Source organism: Podarcis pityusensis (assembly GCF_964106645.2).
Source record: "Podarcis pityusensis genome assembly, chromosome: 17".
Lineage (NCBI taxonomy): Eukaryota > Metazoa > Chordata > Lepidosauria > Squamata > Lacertidae > Podarcis > Podarcis pityusensis.
Genome location: NC_138042.1, coordinates 5,787,380 through 5,810,392, shown reverse-complemented (window position 1 = coordinate 5,810,392; position 23,013 = coordinate 5,787,380). Strand labels below are relative to the sequence as shown.

Here is a 23,013-nt window from a genome sequence, read left to right as displayed (position 1 = left end):
TACACTTCAGGTTACAGACTCCCCTAATCCAGAAATAGTACCTCGGGTTAAGAACTTTGCTTCAGGATGTGCTCCGGCGGCGCGGCGGCCCCATTAGCTAAAGTGGTGCTTCAGGTTAAGAACAGTTTCAGGTTAAGAATGGACCTCCGGAACGAATTAAGTACTTAACCCGAGGTACCACTGTAATGTTCTAGAAGTGCATCCTATCATGAGTGTACCGTTGAGTGGGGAAGTTATTCTGTGTACACTATACAGTGGTACCTCGGTTTCCACACTTAATCCATTCCGAGAGTCAGTGTGGTGTAGTGGTTAAGAGCGGTAGTCTTGTAATCTGGGGAAGGTTCGCGTCTCCGCTCCTCCACATGCAGCTGCTGGGTGACCTTGGGCCAGTCACACCTCTCTGAAGTCTCTCAGCCCCACTCACCTCACAGAGTGTTTGTTGTGGGGGAGGAAGGGAAAGGAGAATGTTAGCCGCTTTGAGACTCAGGCGGGATATCAAATCCAAACTCTTCTTCTTCTTCTGAAGTCTGTTCTTAAATTGAAACTGTTCTTAAACTGAGGTGCGCTTTCCCTAATGAGGCCTCCTGCCGTCGGTGCCCTTCCACCGTTCGGATTCCGTTTTTAGACTGAGGTAAAGTTCACAAACCGGGACACTACTTCCGGTTTTGCGGAGTTCGTAAACTGAATCGTTCGTAAACAGGACTGTTCTTAAACTGAGGTACCACTGTACAGCAATAGTAAATTAAATACAGGCCCCACCCCCATTCCGTATTCTTTCAGGTCCAAAAGGACCTGTGCATCAGCGATTGCGCATCAATTAAATGTGCCTAAAATGGTCACCACCTGCAACTAACAAAGTGTTGCTGTTTCATGACCCTTGAAGTCTGATGCTACTGCACCAGTCTACCTCATAGGAGGGACGGCTCTGTTCGCTTCTCTGTTCCTGTGCATGAAAGATAATTAAATGGTTTGTCTCCCATTATTACCTACTGAGGGAGGTTGTTCCTTACCGTAGAAAGTGAGGTAGCCAAAAATGGCGGTCAGCAGGTACATGACAAACATGGCGAGGATGGAGACATTTGCTACATTCTGCATCCGACGTTTGGAGGCCCTAGGCAAGGCACAGAGAGTTCACGTCTACTGTTTATAACCTATATTTAGCCCCAATCCCTTTTCAGAGCGGTGTGGGGTAACAGAACCTAGGATTTCTGGCTCCCAAGCCCTTGCCAGTCAATGGAGATTTGAGGTCTATCCCATTCAAGATGGAAACCCTCAGTCAGTGCTGGTCCCCAAGCACCAATCAAAATGCAGCACGCAAACACAAAAGGTTCCCCCTCCAAGACCTGAGAGGGTATCCCAGAGGCCTCTGGGGCAACCTCTCATTTCCCAAAGAGAGGGGCGCCTACCACTTATTTGACCTGGGGACGATGACTGGCTGGATTCCAAGTGGGTGTGGTGATGTTTTATGATGGCTGGGTGGGAATTCAACCCCCAGGCAGTATCCCGGGTTCAAGAAGGCTGTCCTTGCTCCCCTGTGATGTGCTCCTCCTATTCCAGCCCCCTGCTTTCCCCCAGTTAGAAGAGACCCCTGTAGTTTGGGGAAACATATTGCAGGAAACAAGTGGGGAGAGTGCTGTTGGGCTCATGCCGTGTTTGTGGGCTTGTCCACAGTATTTGTCTGGCCACAGGATACTGGACTATCCCACTGGCATGATCCAGCAGCCAGATTCTTCTTACATTTGGAGAGTTTCTGTCCAATGTTTCTTTTTCTTTGGGGGGAAAAAGGAATCTTTTGCACTTTCTCCTACCCTCCCTCCTTCCTTACCCCCTTTTAAAGTGCTGAAAAAGAAAAGGCTTCCCCTCTTTTAACCTTCTATCATGCCTGCAGTTTACGTACCTGCGCAGCTCAGTGTAAATGGGCAGAACTTCTGGATGGCAGACAAAGGCAAATGCCAGGATGGGGATGGCGTAGGCTGTCTGTGAAAGGAGAGGGAGTATAAATCAATTCTCTACTCCACTTGCCACATATGAAACCCAGAACTTCCAGCATATCCTTTCTGGGTTTTTTTTTTAGGGAGGGCAGAATGCGTCTTGCTCCAATAGCCGTTTCAATGCACAGTGCTTGGTGCTACCGGAGCTACAAAGACTCTTGCACTGCAGTTTCCAAGCACGCAACAACTAGCTGGCTCTCAAGCACTTTGTTAAGCTCTGTGCATTGGACTTTGGCTCACCCATTCACACTCACCCATTTACCTCCATACAGTGCAGTGCAAATGGGGCTCCCTTTCTCACATGCAATGTGGAAATGGCAGCTGATTGGGCTGATGGAACAGCAACACAAACCCTATCCTTGCTTTGCCATTCTGACTGACTTGTATACAGTGGTACCTCGGGTTACAAACACCTCGGGTTACAAACACTTCGGGTTACAGACTCTGCTAACCCGGAAGTAGTACCTCGGGTTAAGAATTTACCTCAGGATGAGGACAGAAATTGTGTGGCAACAGCAGGAAGCCCCATTAGCTAAAGCGGTACCTCAGGTTAAGAACGGTTTCAGGTTAAGAACAAACCTCCGGAATGAATGAAGTTCGTAACCAGAGGTACCACTGTACTGGCAAGAATGTGACATGCAGAAGCCAATTGGACTGGAATCAGAGGCCTGATGAGCCGTATTTGGTCTGGGGAGTGGAGGTTTCTACGCCTGCTATTAAACAACACTAAAATGAATTGAATTATTTTTGGGATCTATTACTTCTTACTATTATTATTATTATTATTATTAAACATACTGGGGCAATGAAAACAGGAGCTACAAATTCAGAAGTAAGCTACTGGCAAAACTGAAAAGCAATGGCAAACATTGACGTCAATGCCATGTTTAAATTTCCAAAATGGAAGGTGTATATTTACACATTTTTCTGTGCTCTTTCCCTTCCTGTGCCTTACCATTATAGTAAGGTTTTGACACTGGGGCATCATACTAGAATTTGGCCATCCTTTGCTTCACAACTGGTATATGAGAATTCATGGCAATCTCTGCAGATTGAATCTTTCTAAAAGTGAGAAGATAAATTACCATTCTAAAGCATCAAATACTTCATCTGCATCCATGAACTTCGCAGTGGCTTCTTCACCATTATAGCATTACGGGAATTAATTATAGCAAAGGCTGTTCTGATATTACCTGAGAAGTTCGTCCCTAAATATGAAACCTGTTCCTGAAGTTTATACTTACAAACTGTCTTTTTTTAAACTTCTCAGTCAATTATGCAGGGAAAATTCAGCAGGCCCCAGTTCAATAGGTCCATACCAGGAATTGGCAGCCTGTGACCTTAGGGTCACATAATGAAGAGTGGGCAAAATGAGTGCCAGGGGAGTGCCAGAAAAGGAGGGGCTCCACCCATTTTTTGCACCAGTCCTGCCCACCACTAGTATGCCACCCCTGAGGAGAAGTGGCCCTTCATGGAAAAGGTTGCCCATTCCTGGTTTAAACTACCTTGTTATGTTTTATGAGTAAAAGTAATCCTAGCTTCATTCCAGAATTACAGTATCTGATGTTTACATAAACATTTTGGAAACAGAATTGTCAGAGGTTGGCTTTGTAATTTCTCAAACTTTTTGGAGTCCTCTGTCCATAGGAAGCCCAAGTGAGCCAGTAGTTTTTACTCAAGTTTGCTTGGCATTCTTCTTCCTCACTTACTGGAAAGTTAAATGTTTTCCTTGTATTTCTGAAGTAAAAGGTAAAAGGTAAAGGACCCCTGGACAGTTAAATCCAGTCAATGGCGACTATGGGGTTGCGGCACTCATCTCGCTTTCAGGCTGAGGGAACCGGCGTTTGCCCACAGACAGCTTTTCCAGGTCATGCAGCCAGCATGACTAAACCGCTTCTGGCGCAATGGGACACCATAACAGAAACCAGAGCACACAGAAACACTGTTTACCTTCCAGTGGTACCTATTTATCTGCTTGCACTGGTGTGCTTTCGAACTGCTAGGTTGTCAGGAGCCAAGACAGGGCAACGGGAGCTCACCCCGTCGCAGGGATTCGAACCGCCACCTTCTGATCAGCAAGCCCAAGAGCAGAGGTAGGCAATCTAAGGGCTGCGGGCCGGTTCCGGCCCCAATGGGTTCTGGATCCAGCCCGCAGATGGTCCAGAAATCATCACATGGTTCTGATTCATATCGTTTGGAAATCGCTTCTGCGCATGCCCAGACGCCGAAAATCACTTCTGCGCAGGCGTGATTTTCAGCGTCTGGGCATGCGCAGAAGCGATTTCCAGTGCCGTGGACATGCACAGACGTGATTTCCGGCTTCATGCTGCGCCAGTCCGGCCCACGGACGATCTCCATGGGAGTGATCCGGCCCATGCCCAGTATGCCTTGCCAACCTCTGCCCAAGAGGCTCAGTAGTTTAGACCACAGCACCATCCGTGTCCCTCCTTCAGACCCACGTCTGAAGTATGTGCGCACGCGTACACACACACACACACACACACACAGATCTCCCATAAAATTCTACAAGTTCACTTCTGAGCTCTGCATTTGATGCAGTTTCACTACGCCTCCCAGCCACTTTTAAGCCCCTACACGTCCCCCAGAATCCTTTTCAGGATCCTTCCTACTAACCTGGGAGTTGACAGTGAAGACCTCAGGAGCACAGACATCATCATCATCATCATCAGACCCCAAAGTGCCATTGTTCCCATTATAGTAGACGGGGGGCTTTTCAGAGTGCGTCCCATTGAGGGGGCAGGGAATCTCAAATTTCTTGTAGATCACCTTTAAGGCGAGAATGAAAATTGATGTTGAATACCAAGCTTGGAAAAGGAGCAGGGAGTGGAGGGAGAAGCTGCCACAAAATTCATTTCTGCATTAAGTACTAGGAGCCCTGGATACCCATTTCCTATTACACCTGGCAGCTTATAAAGAAAACACAATTCTCCAGGTGGGAGAAGACTGCGCTTCTGAAAATTCCCATCAACTCACCGAGATGAGGAAGAAACACATACAGGTGAGGGAGAGCCCACTGGTATAACCAAGATAACCTGTGAAGAGAAGGAGGGAGAGAGAGAGAAAGAGAGAGCACATCAAGCTTCCACATAGAGTAAATGATAACAAGGATCAGAACAGGTCCCCTGTTCAGTTCTTTTCAACCTGCTTGTAAACTACGCCATTTCTTGCTCAACATGTTATCTCCGTGCCATGAGTGGGCAAACTAAGGCCCAGGGCCCAGATGCAGCCCAATCACCTTCTCAATCCGACCCGCAGACGGTCCGGGAATCAGCTTGTTTTCCCATGAGTAGTATGTGTCCTTTTATTTAAAATGCACCTCTGGGTTATTTGTGGGGCCTGCCTGGTGTTTTTACATGAGCAGAATGTGTCCTTTTATTTAAAATGCATCTCTGGGTTATTTGTGGGGCATAGGAATTCATTCATATTTTTTTTCAAAATACAGTCTGGCCCACCACATGGTCTGAGGGACGGTGGACCGGTTCACGGCTGAAAAAGGTTGCTGACCCCTGCTCCATGCCAACAAAAACAGCACCTGTTGGACCTCTCTCCCTATCATCCTGCTAAAAGGCACAAGAGCCCTGATCACAAACAAACAAACAAACAAACAAACAAACAAACAGGGTTAGGGCTGGGGGGAAATACCTGAAATTAAAAATTCTGCAGTTTTGATGGACTAGGAAGCACATTTAGGCTGCCCTATAGAGGGGAAGTTGGGGGGATAGGGTGAACATATTTATTGGGTGCTTCCAGAACACCACTATTTTGTGACAGGGTTCAATGGCACACCAACAAATTCAGGTTGCACAACTTAAGGTGAATAGGCACTGTTGCAAAGCAAACCCACTTCCCCTAAAAGAATCGGTACTTTTTTCGCAATAAGGAAAAGTGACAGAAAAATGCACTGGATAGCGTGAGATAACGCTTGCCCGACTTCCACGCAAACAAATCAGAACCAAGTGTTACATGAAAAGCTAGTGCTGTCTAACCTCTCCGCAAACTTTGCGCCAACAAACCAGAATGAATGCTCCATAAATAGGCTGACTGGAAGGGACTGCCGTGATTCACATGGGCAAAGGTCTGCTTGCAGTGGAGACAGTGGCATCTTTAAAAAATATTAATTACTTGATGAGGAAAGGGCGTGTGTGTGTTGTCTGTGAAAGGACCCTCTTAATGGTGGCCACAGACCACCCTATCTTCATTCCAGGAACATTCTGGAAGCACAGAGGTAAGTGGCAACCTACTCTAGAAGTAAACTTTGACACCTATTTATTTACCGTATTTTTTGCACCATAACACTCACTTTTTTCCTCCTAAAAAGTAAGGGGAAATGTCTGTGCGTGTTATGGAGGGAATGCCTATGGGTGGCATGCCTACGGATTTTCTCCTCTAAAAACTACGTGCGTGTTATGGTCGGGTGCGTGTTATAGAGCGAAAAATACGGTACTTAAAATAAATTTCTTAAGACTGGCCCAACCCCCTGCAACAGGACATACAGATTCTTCTTCACCCGCAACATTTCCCATGGGCATGCAAGCTGACAGGGAAAAGTAATTCCCCAGAGGAAGTAGCAGGTTTGACGGGACAGTGTGAGAACAGGATGCTACTCATATGATGCCAAAGCCGATTCCCTCCAGCAGAGGGCGGGAGAGACACAAACAACATTGCCTTCAACTCTCAGGGAAGAAGGAAGGAAATGTTCACTGCAGTGACACACACACACACAGGGCCGTCTTTAGCATATGCACCACCGGGGTGCAAAGATCTGCCCAGCGCCCCCAAATTAAACATTATTATGACTCACCCGCCGGAGCGCCGCTTGCAATCACGCGTGCTGCCATTGCTGCCTAGCGTCTACCCGATCAGCGGAAGCAGCCACCTGTCACTCACAATTGCCGCAGCGGCAGCCAATACACAGCGGACATTGCCGCAGTCACCAATCGCCCACCAGGTAGATAGTTTAGAGCTTAGGCAGCTTCAGTGACAGGTGCCTGCTGCCCCCCAGGTGCCCCGCACCGCTGGGTAAAGACGGCCCTGCAGACACACACACACACACACACACACACACACACCGTGGCTGGGCCATTGATTATCCAAGTGTACCCAAGCAAAACACCAGAGACAGATGCTCTCCACCACTTACCCAAATGTTTCATCATAGCCAGGGGCAGGATGACACCAACGCTGACAACGATGATCAAGACATTCCCGTTCATGTACCACTCGCTGAAAACAAACAGTATCAAGGTCACAACAGCCAATGGATGCTACGTTTTCCCCCTCAGGTGAACAGAGGCAAAAGTAAGCAGGGCTCCTGTCCTTTAACCGTTGCATCCAAGAGGGAATTCGGGCAGCTTTTCTCGCCTTTGTGCAATGAGCTTGAATTCCCCCTTTTGCACAGTGGCTGGGAAGCACAGGGTCCCGGTTCTCCTTGGCATTTGCTCACTCAATCCCGTCCCCTCCGTTAAGTCTATATGGATATTAATGAGCAAGAACAACCAGCAGAATACTTCCGAGACAGGAAGCCACGTTACGAAAAGCAACAAACGCACCTGGCACCCTCAAGGTCTAGCAGCTTTTATAAACTTTTGGAAAGCTGCTGTCCATGTCATCAGAAAGCTTGTGCACATGGCAAATGCCTTTTGAAGTTATTTCTACTGCAACAGACTCAGGTTTGCCATTCCCTGCTACTGTAATGTGCTCTGCGTGGGGCTTCCCTTGAGATGGATCTAGTCGCTGCAGATAATGCAGAATTTTGCATCTGGACAGCTGAGAGGAGCCACTGGGCTCTCCTTACACCAGTGTTGAGGATGTGCACTGGTTGTCAGTCAGCTACCGGGTCATGTTGAAGGTCTTGTTGACACACAAAGCTCTGAAAAACTCAGCTCCAGGTTCCCTGAAAGATCACCTGTCTTGTAAGCCTTTGCGGCATCACACCCTACAGAATATCATAGGGCGGTGGCCCAAAACAGGCACTTTCGGTTATTGCCCCTGTACTGTGGAATGTGCTTCCCTTTGCCATACAGGTGTCTTCATATGTCTTGGAAAGAATTATCTTCTGCCCAGGCTTTCTCTGACCCATGAGATCAGACCCTGTTTTCCATCCTCTGGATTTCTGTTTCATTGATTTTTTTGCATGTTTTTATGTGTTTCTATATTGTGGTTTTAACCGTTTTAAGACGCATTTCTATTTTATTTTTTAATGGTATATCGTTTGTTTTTAGACTGCACTCCTTAACTAGACAGTTTATAAGATATCTTGGGTACCAAACGCTAGGAAAAGCCCTCTGCCAGAAACCTGGGAGATCCAGCAGCTCTCAAGACGAGATGGAACAGCGCTGGATGAACCAGACTGTATAAGGGAGCCTCACCAGAATATTGATAGCTTTAATTTTTAGTTTTCAAAAACAAACTTTCCTAACCCCAGTGACTCTAAGTGGAGGCATGAGAATAAAAAACCACAAAATGTCTTCTAGACCAGGGGACTACCCTGAGACAACATTTTGCAGGAAGTTGTCTCAGGGTAGTCTAACTGTACACAGTGACCACCCCCACCCCCTTTTAGTCACTCCACATAATCAGCCACAATACAGTCATACCTCGGGTTGAAGTAGCTTCAAGTTAAGTATTTTCGGATTGCACTCCACGGCGACCCGGAAGTAATGGAGCTCGTTATTTCTGGGTTTCACCGCCCGTGCATGCGCAGATGCTCAAAATGACATCACGCGCATGCACAGAAGTAGCGAAATACGACCCATGCACGCACAGACACGCAGATGCGTCTTCAGGATGCGAACGGGGCTCCGGAACAGATCCCATTCGTATCCAGAGGTACCACTATACAGTGGTACCTCGGGTTACAGACGCTTCAGTTTACAGACGCTTCAGGTTACAGACTCCGCTAACCCAGAAATAGTACCTCGGGTTAAGAACTTTGCTTCAGGATGAGAACAGAAATCGTGCTCCGGCGGCGCGGCGGCAGCAGCAGGAGGCCCCATTAGCTAAAGTGGTGCTTCAGGTTAAGAACAGTTTCAGGTTAAGAACGGATCTCCGGAACAAATTAAGTTCTTAACCCAAAGTACCACTGTATAGGTGTAGCTTTTCTTTTCCTTTTGAGTGAAATGGAAGGCAAGTTTTCTTCTACCATGCTCCGTGAAGCCCACCAAGGGGTTCCAGGGCTACATTCAGCCGGCACAATGGACACCAGAACTTGGCATCATCTTTTCTATATCTATCTTTTCAACAGCCAGTGTGGCAAAATGGTTAAAGTACTGGACTAGGAGCTGGGAGAGACCAGGGTTCGAATCCCCACTCAGCCATGAAGTTCAATGGGTCACAATCTCGCAGCCTAACCTACCTCACAGGGTTGTTGTTAGGATAAAATTGGGGGTGGGGGGGAGAGGAACCATGTACACCACCTTGAGACTGTTAGAAGAAAAAGGTGGTCTATAAATATATAATAAGTAAATAATATTTATTCAACTCACGGGCCCACTTTCTCCAACAGTAGCAGCCCTGGGCCTCAAGGCTGACTGAGCGAGATTCTCCCTCACCCCAGAAACTTAGCATTTTGATTTACTGTTTTTAACAGCTGGGAGTGAGAGGTTCAAACAACATGTTACACAACACAGCTATGTGAAACATTAGCCAGAGGTTACTTTGCTACGAGGCAGCCTTGGGGACGGGGGGGGGGGGGCGGGCTGATTTTTGGTGCAGTAGCGGCAGGGAACGGAGGGGCGCTTAACCTTCTTTCTGGTCACTTTCCTCTGCAAAAACTCCTTCTTTTCCAGCCACTTTTTCTCCTTCCCTTTATCTAACTCTGGACTGGATAATGTTACAAGACAGCTGTGTTTCGATGTGGTAGTTTGGCCCCAGGTTCAAAGCAAACCTCAAGTACAGGTGTCAAGGGGAAGGTTGTAATTCACTTGGGGGGGAATGTGCCCTACGCGTTTCTGTTTGAGGGGGGTCGGGTCCTCCAATTCAGGACACTGCTGAGGAATGGCTGGGGGCAGCTAGGCCCCAGAAGCTCTCCTGCTCAGGGAAGGCATGTGAAGAGGGCAGAAAGCCCCACGCTGGGAGCCATTTATAGAAGGGAAATGGAGCCAAAAAAGGCCAGCTGCTTCCCTCCATAAAACGGCTCCGAAGGCCTCACAGCAGACCTAGCTTGAAGGGAAGGGCCAAGATTGGGGGGGGGGGGGGAGAGAGAGAGAAGGGGAAGAATCCTGATCCACTTTCATCGCGGGTCACAGTGGTCCTACGATGGCTCCAGAGGGAAGGTCAATGCGGGTTCAGATCCTTAAAATAACCACGGATGTGATTGGGTGCTGCCCCCAAGTTGACTCTGAGGTGAAACTACTGGGTGTTCTCACTGGCTCAAAAACGGATTTTAATTTAAAAATCTGTTGGCCATCGTTAAATAAAATAAAAACAACTGTTATTAAGTTGAAATCACACACAAAAAAAACTCCTGTGGAATAAGCCGAGGAATGCGTCCAGGCAGGGCCAGGGAACCTGGGGTGACCTTCCAGGACTCCAACTCCCATCAGCGCCCACAAGCAGAGACAGTGGCCAGGGATGCTGGGAATTCTAGTCCAACTATATCTGTGGGGCTCCAGGTTCCCTATGTCCACGCTAGGGATTGTGGAAATGGGTGTTAATTGCTTTAGTAGTACTTAGGGGGTACTACTAAAGGGAGTACTAAGTAGTACTCAAGTCTGGTTGTCCTCAACATGGTGCCTATAGCAGTAATGATGCCCAGGAAGGAGGGAGGAAGTAAGAGAAGGAAGGAAGGAAGGAAGGAAGGAAGGAAGGAAGGAAGGAACTGAAGACCGTGTGTGTGTGTGTGTGTGTGTGTGTGTGTGTGTGTGTTTTTTCTCCTCTTCCTCTGGGAGTTTGAGCTATTGTTGTTGTTTATTCCCCTCTCGCAAGGGTTCTTCTGTATATACCTGAAGAAGTGAGAAGCAAAGTTACAGGGAACCAGGCAGAGGGCCTTCTTGGTAGTGGCGCCCGCCTTGTGGAGCGCCCTCCCATCAGATGTCAAGGAAATAAAGAACTATCTGACTTTTAGAAGACATCTGAAGGCAGCCCTGTTTAGGGAAGTTTTTAATGTTTGACGTTTTATTGCATTTTTTATATTTCGTTAGAAGCCGCCCAGAGTGGCTGGGAAAACCATAAATAAATCATCATCATCATATGTTGTTGTTTTCCCCTCCACTCTGGAAGTTTGTGCAGGGGTGGACTTTGGCAACATTTCGCAAAATGGCGCACTGAGCAAGACCAAAAGTTGGCACCCTCAAATGGATCTAGCAGATCTCCTCAATTTGGTGTCCCTCAGCTTGGCACCCCGTGTGGGGCAACCACCCACACCACCCTAAACCCGGAAGTGGTTTGTGTTTGTTGTCGCCCTTCCTCAGCTCTGGGGCTCTGATGCTTCCCACCCAAACACCCACGTTCTGTTTCTTGGTTTGCCATCCCATTTCCCCCTGCCAGCCATACTTCGTTCTGGGGTCTGTTTGCTTGCTTTCCAACCTCCTTCTCTCTGGGTGACAGATGTTTTTGTCGCATTCACACCCCTCTCCACACACACACACACCCTGCCTTGGAAAGATATGGACTCTGTGCATTTTCCCTTTTTCCTGCTCCCAGCCAGGCTGCCTCCCTCTCAGCATCTACAAAACACACATCCCACATTGTGAGCAAGCAGGGGAGGGGACAGCAAATCATAGCAGAACACACTTCCACAGGCCACCACAGGCATTTTGTGGCCTGCCGTGGCAACCATTTTGTTGCGGTGCTCACAATTCTTTTTGAAAATGCCAAAAGCGCTCAGAAAGGTTGCAGATGAAAGGCTAAGCAAGATCAAGTGAGGCCCTACTAAGTCACCTTCTATTTCTTTTCTGATTAAATTTGTACACTGAGTGTGGTCACTGGCCCTTCCTAATTTTTATTTTAAAATAAATAAAAAGAAAACAGAAACAACAGAGGGGGAAAGGTCAGTGCAGGACTAAGAATTGAACTGGAGGTTGTTTTGCTTACCCGTTGTCCCCTGACAGCCCTAAGAAAGTTTGGATCACAAGTGGCAGCTCAGATTTAACGATAAACAGGTAGCTGGACATTGCTGTGAAAAGAAAAAGCTGTCAGGAGGATTTCCCTTCTTGACCTGGCAGGAGGAAAGCAATCAGCAGGGCCGCAGGACAAAATTTTTCCACCATTTCGCATACAAGCCAAATCAGGTAGCGGGTATGATGCGGAATTCATGAGAAAATGACCAGAGTTTCGGCACCCTATACAGTTCTGTGCCCACACATTCTCTCCTGCTAGCAGTAATACAGGATAAATTTGGCACAGACAAATGGTCTAAACGTTCAGGGCAGTATCCAGGTAACATGCCCTGTAAGCGCAAGGATTTCCACTTGCACAAGGAGACTTTCTCCTCCTCTAATCACCCTGTGCAAGCCCCACACCCTCCCAAATCTTCTCCGAAGGGTTGGGGGAACCCCTGGAGCTGTTTGGGGGGGGGTTGCATGGAGGGGGGGAGAGCGGGAGGAAGTTCTACTGCACAAACAGAAATGAATGGATGGGATGCTTCTTGCCATTATGTTGGGAGACAATCAATAATGCCTACAGGTTGTGGAGCCCCAGACTTGGGGGGGTTGGGTGGGCTTTGTGTTACCGTGACAGATTGTTTCTTAGCCTCACAGAACATCTATGGGTCAGAGCAAGCCCTTACCTCCTATGTTGTGTATTGAGATTATCACAGCTGCAACCACTTTGCCCCCGTGGCCAAAAGCCCGGAGTCCCAACTGTTCGTAGGCTCTAATTCCTAGATGAAAAAGAGAGGTGCAGATTGTTGTTGTAATTGTTTTTTCACAAATGCCTAGGAAATCACCTTACTTGTAACCCATGGCTCCTGGTTAGTGTCACCGCTCCTCCAGTTCAGCCACCTCCCCTCTATTTACCAATGAGGCTTCTCCCATAATGAACATCGCCACTCGCCACTCCAGCTCTCACGGGACTTTCCCTATCCTGCCTCGTCAGGAAAGTGTGCGATTCTACGTTAAGGCAGTGAAAGGAGGCCCAAACATGCTCTTCAGGCATAGCTTGCCTGGTCCCAGCTGACACAAAACACTACAGAGATCCAACTCAATTGCAAATGCCAACTCACCTCATGCCTCAAACATTTTAAAAACCAGGAATCTGGGCACTTTGGAAGCTGCAGGTGGCAGAAGTTGTGCAAGAGAGGCTGAGGAGAACGTTTAAAGCATGGGTTTCTCTGCCATGGCTTGTCAGATTTGGCAAGTGTTGGTACTGTTCCAAAAGCCTTCAAAGCGTCTTCAGCCAGAGGCAGAACTGGGCCTTAGTGAAGACTTGACGTTTTTATCCCCCCAAATTTTTTTGATTAAGTTTCCACTGAAATGACATTGCATTTTAAAGTTGCATTTTAATCTTGTTTTTTAAGCTATATTTCAATCAATTGTTTTTATTTGGTGTTAGCCACCCTGAGCCCGGTCTTGGCTGGGGAGGGCGGGGTATAAATAAAATTTATTATTATGAAAAATAAAGATCTGTGCACTCACAAATACAGCGTGTCAGCAAAACCCTTCTTGAACCAATTCCAATTCTCCTCTAAAGATACTGTCTGACTCCAGACAGAGGAATGAAGTTTCCTACTCCCCACGGCCAGAACACCTTTGATTTGTGCCTCTTGGGGCGAGTACAGATGACATCCGAGGAGCAGCGAAGGGTGTCTACCGCTGCCCACAACTTACCCACAACGCCAGCGCATTTCAGCAGCAGGTGGATGGAGTAGGAGGACAGCAAAGCAATGCAGATCAGAAGCACCCTAGTGAAGAGATGGACAAAAGCAAGCATCAGCCACACCACTGTTGTCCCAGGGGCAGGGCCTGCCAACTCCCCAAGCTTCAAATCCAAACCTAACTCCCTCCCTTCCCACAGCCAGGCACAGAATCCCAGAGGCCACAGAGTCCTATCAAACCTCAGACCAGGGCAGTCCAACTTTCCATACCAAGTGGGCTACAAGTGTACTTTGATGTGGAACTTCTGTGCTGCACGCTTGTCTTGTTGGGAAGATGGGGAGCAAGGCCGACATTTGTCCTAGAGCCCTTCCACCTTTTCCCCAAAGCTGGGAAAGCTCTAAGTAGGCTTTAGGGAGGAGGCTCTAGGACCCTGGCAAAGCCTCATGCCTCCTTCCCAACGCCTCACTTACCCAGATGTGGGAAGCCAGGGCGAGGGCTGGGCAAGGGCGAGAATCAAATGTTGGCAAGGGCAGCCAAAAAAGGCACTGAGGGCCGGATGCGGCCCGAGGGCCATGTGGTGGACCGCCCTGCTCTAGGCAGCACATCTGCTTCGCATGCCAAAGGTCCTGGGTTCCATCGCTGGCATCTCAGGTGCCTGAACGCCTGGCCAGCCGCTGCCGGTCCCTGCAAATGCTACCGAGCTAGATGATCTGGCTCTGTGTTGGGCTGCTTCCTCTGCTCCTATGAGCCCCTGCTTGGGAGTTTGCTGCTCTGCTGCTGCTCAGCTGTGCTCCCCAGAGGCAGCTCTGTGCGTGTTGCCCTGCCAATGGCCTGTGCCCTTGGGTGGGATGAGTGGGGCGCGTTCCCACCCGCTTCCTTCTCCCCAGGGCTTTGAAGCCTCCCTGGCCGGTGTGCCAGGCAGGGGCACTCACACAAAAAGGACGATCCCCGTGTTCCTCATGGCGTAGGCCAGGCCCAGAATGCCGCTGCCCATGATGGCGTTGCTCAGGTTGAAGACCGACATGCCAAAGGACGTCTTTCCCTCAAACTGCAAGTCAGAGGGGAAGGAAGAGTCAAAAATCAGGTCAGAGAAAAATGGTGGGGCACACGCAACACAAGCAAAGGGTTTCACTTTTGTGGAGGGGGAGAGACTGTGTTGTGGAAAATGCACTGTTGACAACAACAACAACAACAACAAAGCACAGCAGGGAAAGGGAGCCATACGACTTCCTGGACTACAGCTCCCATCATCCTTGACTGTTGGTTACGGTGGCTGGGGCTGATGGGAGTTGGGAGTCCAGCAATATCTGCAGGGCCACAGGTTCCCCACTCCTGACGTAAAGGGACTGGCACCTATGACAGAGTCTAGGAGCCAGGAAGAAAAAAGAACTTGGAGAACATGATGTTCATGCTGGTAGTTGGGTCAGGGGTGGGGGTCTTGGCTGGTAGGAGCCATGTGGGAGGCAAGGCGTAGTGCAAACATTTAGACCAGCCTTCCTCAACCTGATGCCTTCCTGCTGTTGAAGGACTACAGAGCCCATCATCCTTAATCGCTGGCCAGAATAACGGGCTGATGGGGGTTGCAGACTAGGGGGAAACCTGGACGGTTGCCGACTGGGGAAGCTCCTCAGTTCAGACTGAGGACCTGGGAGATGCAGGGGCTCCTCTGCTCAGGCCTCAGAGCAGCTGGAGCAGATTGGGCTAGTGAAAGTCTCTTGAAAGGCAGAATATGGGAGGGGGGCAGGAGGGGGCTTTAAACTGGCAGTACGGTTTTGACGCGCAATGTATGAGGAGGAGAGACAACAGCAGGACTGGCAGTCAGCTTCTAGGAGAAGAATGGCCAGAGTTCAGAACAGACAGGTCTAACTCTTTGACATGGAAACGCAACTTTAGCATCCAACAGAAACTGAACCAACCATTGTAGTCGGATTCAGCGGAACTGGCATCCTTCAGTGAAAAATTATGGCTGCGGGGTCTGGTTATCTGCTGGGTGCGTAGTTTGGCCCTCTGGGTTTGATGCCTCTTCTCTTAAAGAAATAATAATTATAATAATACTCTAAAGAGACTTTTTAAAAGGGGACAAAATGGCACAGACATCACCGGGGCCTGCCCACCCATGAGGCAAGCTGAGGTGACTGCCTCAGGCAGCAGCATCCATAGGAGCAGCATTTCCGACCTCCAAGAAAGGCATGGTGGCATCAATGGCTGAAGTAAACATGTTGGAGAGCGGATCCGCTGCCACCTTGGCAGCCCTCCCCCCAATGTGGCCTCTTGGCACCGCTGGTCTCCTCCCACTCCTAGGGAGGAAAGTGGGGGGGGCTGCCCCCTGGAGTCTCCTGGGTTCTGTACCCACCCAGTGTGATTCAGAGCAGGCCCCTTCCCACACACACCACTGCCTTTGATTCCCACTTCAACCACCTGGGAAGGTTGGTTTGGTCCCCCCTTTTGTGTCCAATGTAAATCTTCACTCCCCCTTTGCTCCCGGGTTGGGGGTGCGCCATTTTGTGGCCTCAGGTGTCAAACCGCCTTGGGCCGGCCCTGCGCATTACAGCAGGGACCAGTGTGCTGCCATTTACATCACAGATGAAATTCAACAGGAGCCCCCCCAACATTGCTGCCTGCCACCACCTACTATGCCTACAATAGATGATCTGTGCTACTGGAGGGGGGGGCACAGAGGCAGAATGGCATTGTGCAAAATAAAGTAGACTCTGCATGGGAAATTGTACAACCCTTTTCCAGATGCACAAGCTGCATGGTATTTGTCTGCTGCTTGAAATTTTATTTTTTGGCGTGAAAAAATAATGATATTGAGATGTACAGGACTTGATGAACTGTTTGAGCAAAAGGCTCTGTTCCAATATGTGAGACTGGATGCCAGGCTAAGACCAAGCAGCCCCTATGGAAGGAAAAAGCTTCGGCCAAAGAAGATCAAGAAGAAGATTGGCAACATAAATTACTGAACTATGCAGGACAAATTATTACAAAAAAAGGGCAATTGTTCAATGCATATTTTTTAAGCTTTGTGAACAGATTTTTACATTACTATAACTTTCAAAAGTCACTTATAATAAGATGAAGGTTTTAAAATTGGATTGTTAAGTATATAAGGTTCTATGGATGTGCATAAACAAGTACCGTATTTTTTGCTCTATAAGACTCACTTTTTCCCTCCTAAAATGTAAGGGGAAATGTGTGTGCGTCTTATGGAGCGAATGCAGGCTGTGCAGCTAATCCAGAAGCCAGAACAGCAAGAGGGATTGCTGCTTTCACTGCGCAGCGACCCCTCTTGCTGTTCTGGCTTCTGAGATTCAGAATTTTTTTCCCCTAGTTTTCCTCCTCCAAAAACTAGGTGCGTCTTGTGGTTTGGTGCGTCTTGTAGAGCGAAAAATATGGTACATTATAATGGAACCAAGAGGGGGAGTGGAGGGAAGTCGACTAAAAATTTATGGTTTAATTTGGTTATGAATGTTTTCTTTTCTGTTTTTTTTGTTTTGCTACTTTTGGAAAACCAATAAATTGTTATAAAAAAATAAAAATAAATTATTTTTGAATAGGTTCCTGTTGGTCGTGAGCCTGGAGCCTGGAATCCAATGTAATGGATATAAATATGCATATGTGCCCACAGTAAGCATCATTAATGGGCCACACAGAATCAGCAGAAATTAAAAAGAAAAGGGGCAAGCAAGTGAATGAAGGGAGAAACTGCGGACAATGATAAAGACGGAATCTCCAAGGAGGAACTGGTTGCCTTGTTTGGGTGCAGCTCTTGCTACTGGGATGTGCCACTGGAGATCGACTGGAGGGGTGCAATCACAATGCTTGAATGCTTCCCTAATATAATAAAATCCTTCCACATATAACACTAGCATGTTGGAGAGAACAGCTCTTGTGGCTAGCCTCCTCTAGGCCATGCTGGTTTTCTGTTGGCATGAACTGGTTTAAATGGGAGATCCTTCAATGCAGCCTCCCCACCTGCCGTCTGAACGGAATAGCACCATCCAGGAAAAGCGATGGCATGCGATTCTCCTGGTGGCTTCAGCTCTGAAGTGGCGAAAAGGTGCATCCGGCAGAAATGAGGGCAGGAGGAAAGATGAGGAAAGCAAAGGTTGCAACATCCGTTGGCCATGCACAGAGCCCCTTGCCAACCCCATAAATTCTGAGTACGGAGGATCGTCCTATATATGGTTAGGGAGAGGGCATGTGGACTGTTAACTGGAGTTCAAAGAAAGCAGATATCCTGTACATTGGGACCTCTTAAGAATGGATGTCAATAGTCTCAGTTTCTACCCAGGGTGAGATGAGAATATCTGGGCTCTACGGCCACCTACGTCAGTGAACTGGTTCAGTTTCTTGCTAGCAATGTGGGGCAGGAACTCCTCTTCCTCAGTCAAAGCACGCTCTTCTTCCTCATAGCTGGAAGGGAAAGAAACACAGAATCAGGGCAATGGACGCAGCCCCAGAATTGGGCATCAGCAAGAACCCCAGGTGCTAAGCCTGCAAAATGGCTCTGTCCAAAACAAATGCACTCACATTTTGTGTGTATGCGCCCCACCCCCGGATGCTCTGTTCTGACAGCTCAGCAAGCCAGTCAATTCCCCCCATCAAATACTGTCACCAGTTGATTTCCTGATGTTTGGCTGCAGTGAAGGAGAATCTAACATCCCAGCGAGGAAGGGTCATAGCTCAGAAGGGCCAGGGTTCAATCCCAGGCACCGCCAGGTAGGGCTGAGAAAGAGACCCCTTCCTCAACCTCTGCCAGTCAGTGTGGACCATACTGGGCTATATCAGGCAATCTCACTCGCTGGATCATCACCTTGTCGTGGTGAGTGGGCTTGCATGTTCCTATGACCCTTGTGAGCGAAGCCATCGGGAGTCTCGTACTCCCAGCAGGGTCACCCAAGGCGGTAAGGTCAAAAGGAAGGAGCTAGACAAAGAATAATCCAAGAAGTCCTCAATGGCAGAACAGGCGGATGATAACAAGCGGTATGTTACAATGGCTGTGAAGGCAGTTGAAGGCTGCAGCAGATAAGAATCTACCGGTCATCGTGATACTCATGCCATCGGAATAGAGCATGGGTAGGCAAACTAAGGCCCAGGGGCTGGATCCGGCCCAATCACCTTCTCAATCTGGCCCGCGGACGGTCCAGGAATCAGCGCGTTTTTACATGAGTAGAATGTTGTCTTTTTTATTTCAAATGCATCTCTGGGTTATTTGTGGAGCCTGCTTGGTGTTTCTACATGAACAGAATGTGTGCTTTTATTTAAAATGCAACTCTGGGTTATTTGTGGGACATAGGAATTTGTTCGTCCCCCCCCCAAAAAAAATATAGTCCGTCCCCCCACAACGTCTGAGGGACAGTGGACCGGCCCCCTGCTGAAAAAGTTTGCTGACCCCTGAATAGAGCCTTACTGCAAAGAGTTTGTGTTGGTCAGCATGCACTGATCTACACACATAAAACAAATTCACGCACAGGCGTCTTCCAAAAACCCATTTTATGGAAGACAATCTTACTCAGCTACGAGTGATCACCAAAGAAGAAGATATGAGGCAATGGTCTGGCTCAGAGTAAGGCTGCTTCCTGTGTTCCTATTCTGCTTGAAGAACCAATCTGCTGCCTACGGAGCACACCTTGCCTTTAAAAACTGGCCTTTGTTTCTTAATAGTCTCTGTTTCTTTGCTTCGTTTTGTTTCTTTTCTTTAATTGTGTAACTGCAGACCAACCCTGGTGCTCCAGGATAAAAGCTGAAGAGAAAAATTGTTGAGTGAATCATCCACGTTCACACAAACCTCACCTGGCGTAATTAAAATGTGTCCGTTTTTCTTTTATGTGATTAATTACTACAAAAGCTATTTTCATTCTTTCACAACAACAGTTAATTAACTGCACAGTGTCAACTCAGAAGCAAGAACCAACCATTTCAGTGGGGCTTACTCTCAGGTTAAGCAAAGGATGGCAGCTTAATTTATTGCTGTCATCAGCCTAATTATCAAACCTGTTAATGATTAGGCTATCTTGCTTGTTATTGTTGCTCCAGCAGTGAAGGCTTTAAAAATGTGTGACCATCATTTGACAGCCTTGACACACCTGCAGAATTTTGACACATCAGTATGGAGGCTCTGAAAGAACGCATTAGTGACTAATAAATTATTTGCACAGCCCAAGTTTACATGAAGGGCAAATAATAGCTGGGATCTGAAGCTGCTCATGAAAGAGGGGGAAATCTGTCACTTCCCAATCTGCAGTGCCCCCCTCTTGGTGTTTTGTTGCTTAAATTAAAGGATAAGATGTGTTTCCCCCCTCATTCCATGCACAGAAGTCCAAGAGTTATATCTTACTTCAGAGGTGGTGATGGGACAGCATTTTCTACTACACCAGAGGGCTAACTGAGCTCAGGGGACACAGGGCAGGCCTTAAGGGACTCTCCAGAATCTGCCGCCTGAGGCAGACGCCTTCACTTGGTCTAGTGGTAGGGCTGGCCTTGCCCCCTGCCCCATCTCCCACACAAAGGGAACTCCAACCCCCAGAACCACTTTTTTCAGGAAGCAGGAGGAATGAAAGCCCCATTCTGTGCAACACTGTTCCATCCACAGAGGGGAAGCTAAGAGCCCAGTCTTGGAAACTGCCACAATCCACACAAAATCAGGCTATGATCCCAGTGCATCGATGGGACTTGAAACCTAAACAATCTGCTTCCCATTATCCAACCTAAGAGTGTAAGAACAGCAATCACATGAAAGGTATGGACAATCCAGTCCCCCACCAGTGCTCTCCAGGTATTTTGGACAGTATTGGCTGGGGATGTTGGACTTGTAGTCCAAAACATCTGGAGGGCACCAGATTGGGGAAGGCTGTGGTGCTCTTTCTCCAACCAGCCAGATGCTTTTGGAAAGCTTAAGCAGGACAAGAAAGCAACCGCCCTCCCTTATCATTCATCCCCAACAGCTTGTCTTGAGATGCATAACACCTCTCAACACAGCAGCTCTCCCTACCCACCCCATTCCCCCTCTTATTTACTCTGATGTATTACAGTACACAGGGGGATGCGGGTGGTGCTGTGGGTTAAACCACAGAGCCTAGGACTTGGTGATCATAAGGTCGGTGGTTTGAATCCCTGCAACGGGGGGAGCTCCCATTGCTCAGTCCCTGCTCCTGCCAATCTAGCAGTTTGAAAGCACGTCAAAGTGCAAGTAGATAAATAGGTACCGCTTTGGCGGGAAGCTAAACGGTGTTTCCGTGCGCTGCTCTGGTTCGCCAGAAGCGGCTTAGTCATGCTGGCCACATGACCCGGAAGCTGTATGCCGGCTCCCTTGGCCAATAAAGCGAGATGAGCGCCGCAACCCCAGAGTCGGCCACGACTGGACCTAATGGTCAGGGGTCACTTTACCTTTACCTTATTTCAGTATACAGGGCTGCACCCAGCACTGCTGTCCTGCTCACCCAACACATTTCTTCTTGTGCAACAGGTTTTCCCCCTCCACTTCTTGCCGCTGCAGCCAGAGTTCAAAATTTGCCCCTGACATCTCCACCATCTGGAGATGCATGCCTGGGCACCCTTGGGTCTAGACTGTTTTCATGCACAATACCCCATCCAGTAGAATTTCATCCGTTCTATTTTATCTGCACTATCGGAACGAACTTCAGGAACCAAAAAGTTGTCTTGAAAAATGTGACTTTCCAGCTGCCCGGCCCCAAAATGGCAAATAGACATTCCGTTTTGGCAATTGTAACCCTGGTTTAAGGAGGCGTTTGGCTCCTAGCTTATATATCTGAGTTTCTAACACTGCCTGCAGCCCCTCCACAAGCACCCGCCCCCAAATCTGTTCTCCAAACAGTTGGAGGACCCTCTGGAGCCAATTTGAGGAGGGGAAGTGCGTAACACCCCCCTCAAGACTCACCCATCTTCCAGGACAGCAGCCTTGTCACTATCAGGCAAGGTCCCATTGAGCTTTTCGGTGCTTGCATCCTCTCCCATATTCTGTAGCTCCATCCTGGTGATCCTCTGGCAGGTGTGTGTGTGTGAAACTATCTGGGGTAAATCGCCAAGTAGGGCAGCAGCAGCAGCAGCAGCAGCAGCAGCAGCAGAGCACACCTTGATCAGCAGCACACCTGGGGACATGGAGAAGTAAAGAATTCAGCAAGCAATGCACTGTAAGGTTTACAAAGGGCCGCAGGGGTTGGAAGAGGGTGGCTCCTGGAATCAAGATACCTAAATTCTCTTCTTCCCAGCTGCAAAGTAGGTGTGGAGGGAAGAGTTGTGAGGCGCTGCCAGGAAAGGCATTGCCACTGCCTTTTCATGGGGTTTACTGAGTGCCAGAGAACAGGCAGTGATTCCAACCCCTTGCCTAGAGGGGAGTCTGTCCCGACAGGAGGTGGGTGAGGAGGAAGGATGTTACCCAGTTCCCCTCCCTCCCTCCCTCCCTCCCCTTCAGGCGCAAGCTGGCAGGCTGCCCTGTCTGGCATTTCCACACATCCTCTTGCCACCCTGGGAAGGACAGCATGTAGTACCCCAGGCATAAACCCCACAGAAGCTCCCCTCTCCTAATATCACACTGAGGGGAGGCAAATACTGCACTCAGAAGACACTGTGCAAAAATAAATCACGCTCGCTTTTCATACTCCATTCTGCTTCCAAAAAGCTATGGCTTTTTTTCAGCCGGAACTCACAGGAACTCTGTTCCAGCACCTCTCAGGTGGGCGCCTTTGCTATTATAAGAGGACAAGGAAAGCCTTCATGGTGAGTTCCATCACCTCTTTTTCTAGAAAAACAGCACGGGCTGTCACAAAAATTATTGTTGTCATTTACTCTTATTATTTCAATGCACCAGATATTAAATGTGTAACAACATTCTAGCTGCCTGTGAAATACATACAATAAATCTGTATTTCACTGGCTTTAAGAGGGTAGGTTTTGCAGCTGCTGCTTTGTGCAAGGACCCGGATGACACAAGGGGCAAAAAGGGATGGGATGGAAAAGAAGGGCAGAGATTTCCCTAATAGTGCAACGCCAGACGTGTGCCTGTGTCGTGAACAAGCCAGATGTCATGCCTGGGAAAAGCAAGGGGCCTTTTTTATGGCACGGAAAGTGTTGATTTGAGGGAGCTGCCGCCATCCTGCAGGCGCTTCCATCCTGAGTGCTGCTATTTTGGGGTGGGATTCGGTTCCATATTGGCAAATTCAGACGCCATGGTTAAAATTTATTGGGAGGTCTTGTGCAACAAACCCACACGCCCCACAAAAAAAGAG

At 48.3% G+C, this 23,013-nt stretch overlaps 1 protein-coding gene and 1 long non-coding RNA gene across 2 annotated transcripts in view; both read right to left on the bottom strand.

Moving 5' to 3' along the window:
* SLC38A5 (solute carrier family 38 member 5) overlaps positions 1-23,013 on the bottom strand; it is a 52,188-nt gene that overhangs the window by 11,772 nt on the left and 17,403 nt on the right. The window contains exons 2-12 of the mRNA XM_080988225.1: positions 21,666-21,876; positions 18,097-18,181; positions 14,698-14,813; positions 13,778-13,851; positions 12,739-12,831; positions 12,045-12,126; positions 7,153-7,235; positions 4,986-5,044; positions 4,626-4,778; positions 1,898-1,977; positions 1,011-1,111 (exon numbers count right to left, since the gene is read on the bottom strand). Of these exons, the coding sequence (XP_080844351.1) occupies positions 1,011-1,111; positions 1,898-1,977; positions 4,626-4,778; positions 4,986-5,044; positions 7,153-7,235; positions 12,045-12,126; positions 12,739-12,831; positions 13,778-13,851; positions 14,698-14,813; positions 18,097-18,181; positions 21,666-21,757 (1,018 nt within the window). The 5' untranslated portion in view covers positions 21,758-21,876. The remainder of the gene's footprint in view (positions 1-1,010; positions 1,112-1,897; positions 1,978-4,625; positions 4,779-4,985; positions 5,045-7,152; positions 7,236-12,044; positions 12,127-12,738; positions 12,832-13,777; positions 13,852-14,697; positions 14,814-18,096; positions 18,182-21,665; positions 21,877-23,013) is intronic.
* The window catches only part of LOC308467006, a 41,704-nt gene that overhangs the window by 13,929 nt on the left and 4,762 nt on the right, over positions 1-23,013 (bottom strand). The gene's annotated exons all lie outside the window — the stretch shown is intronic.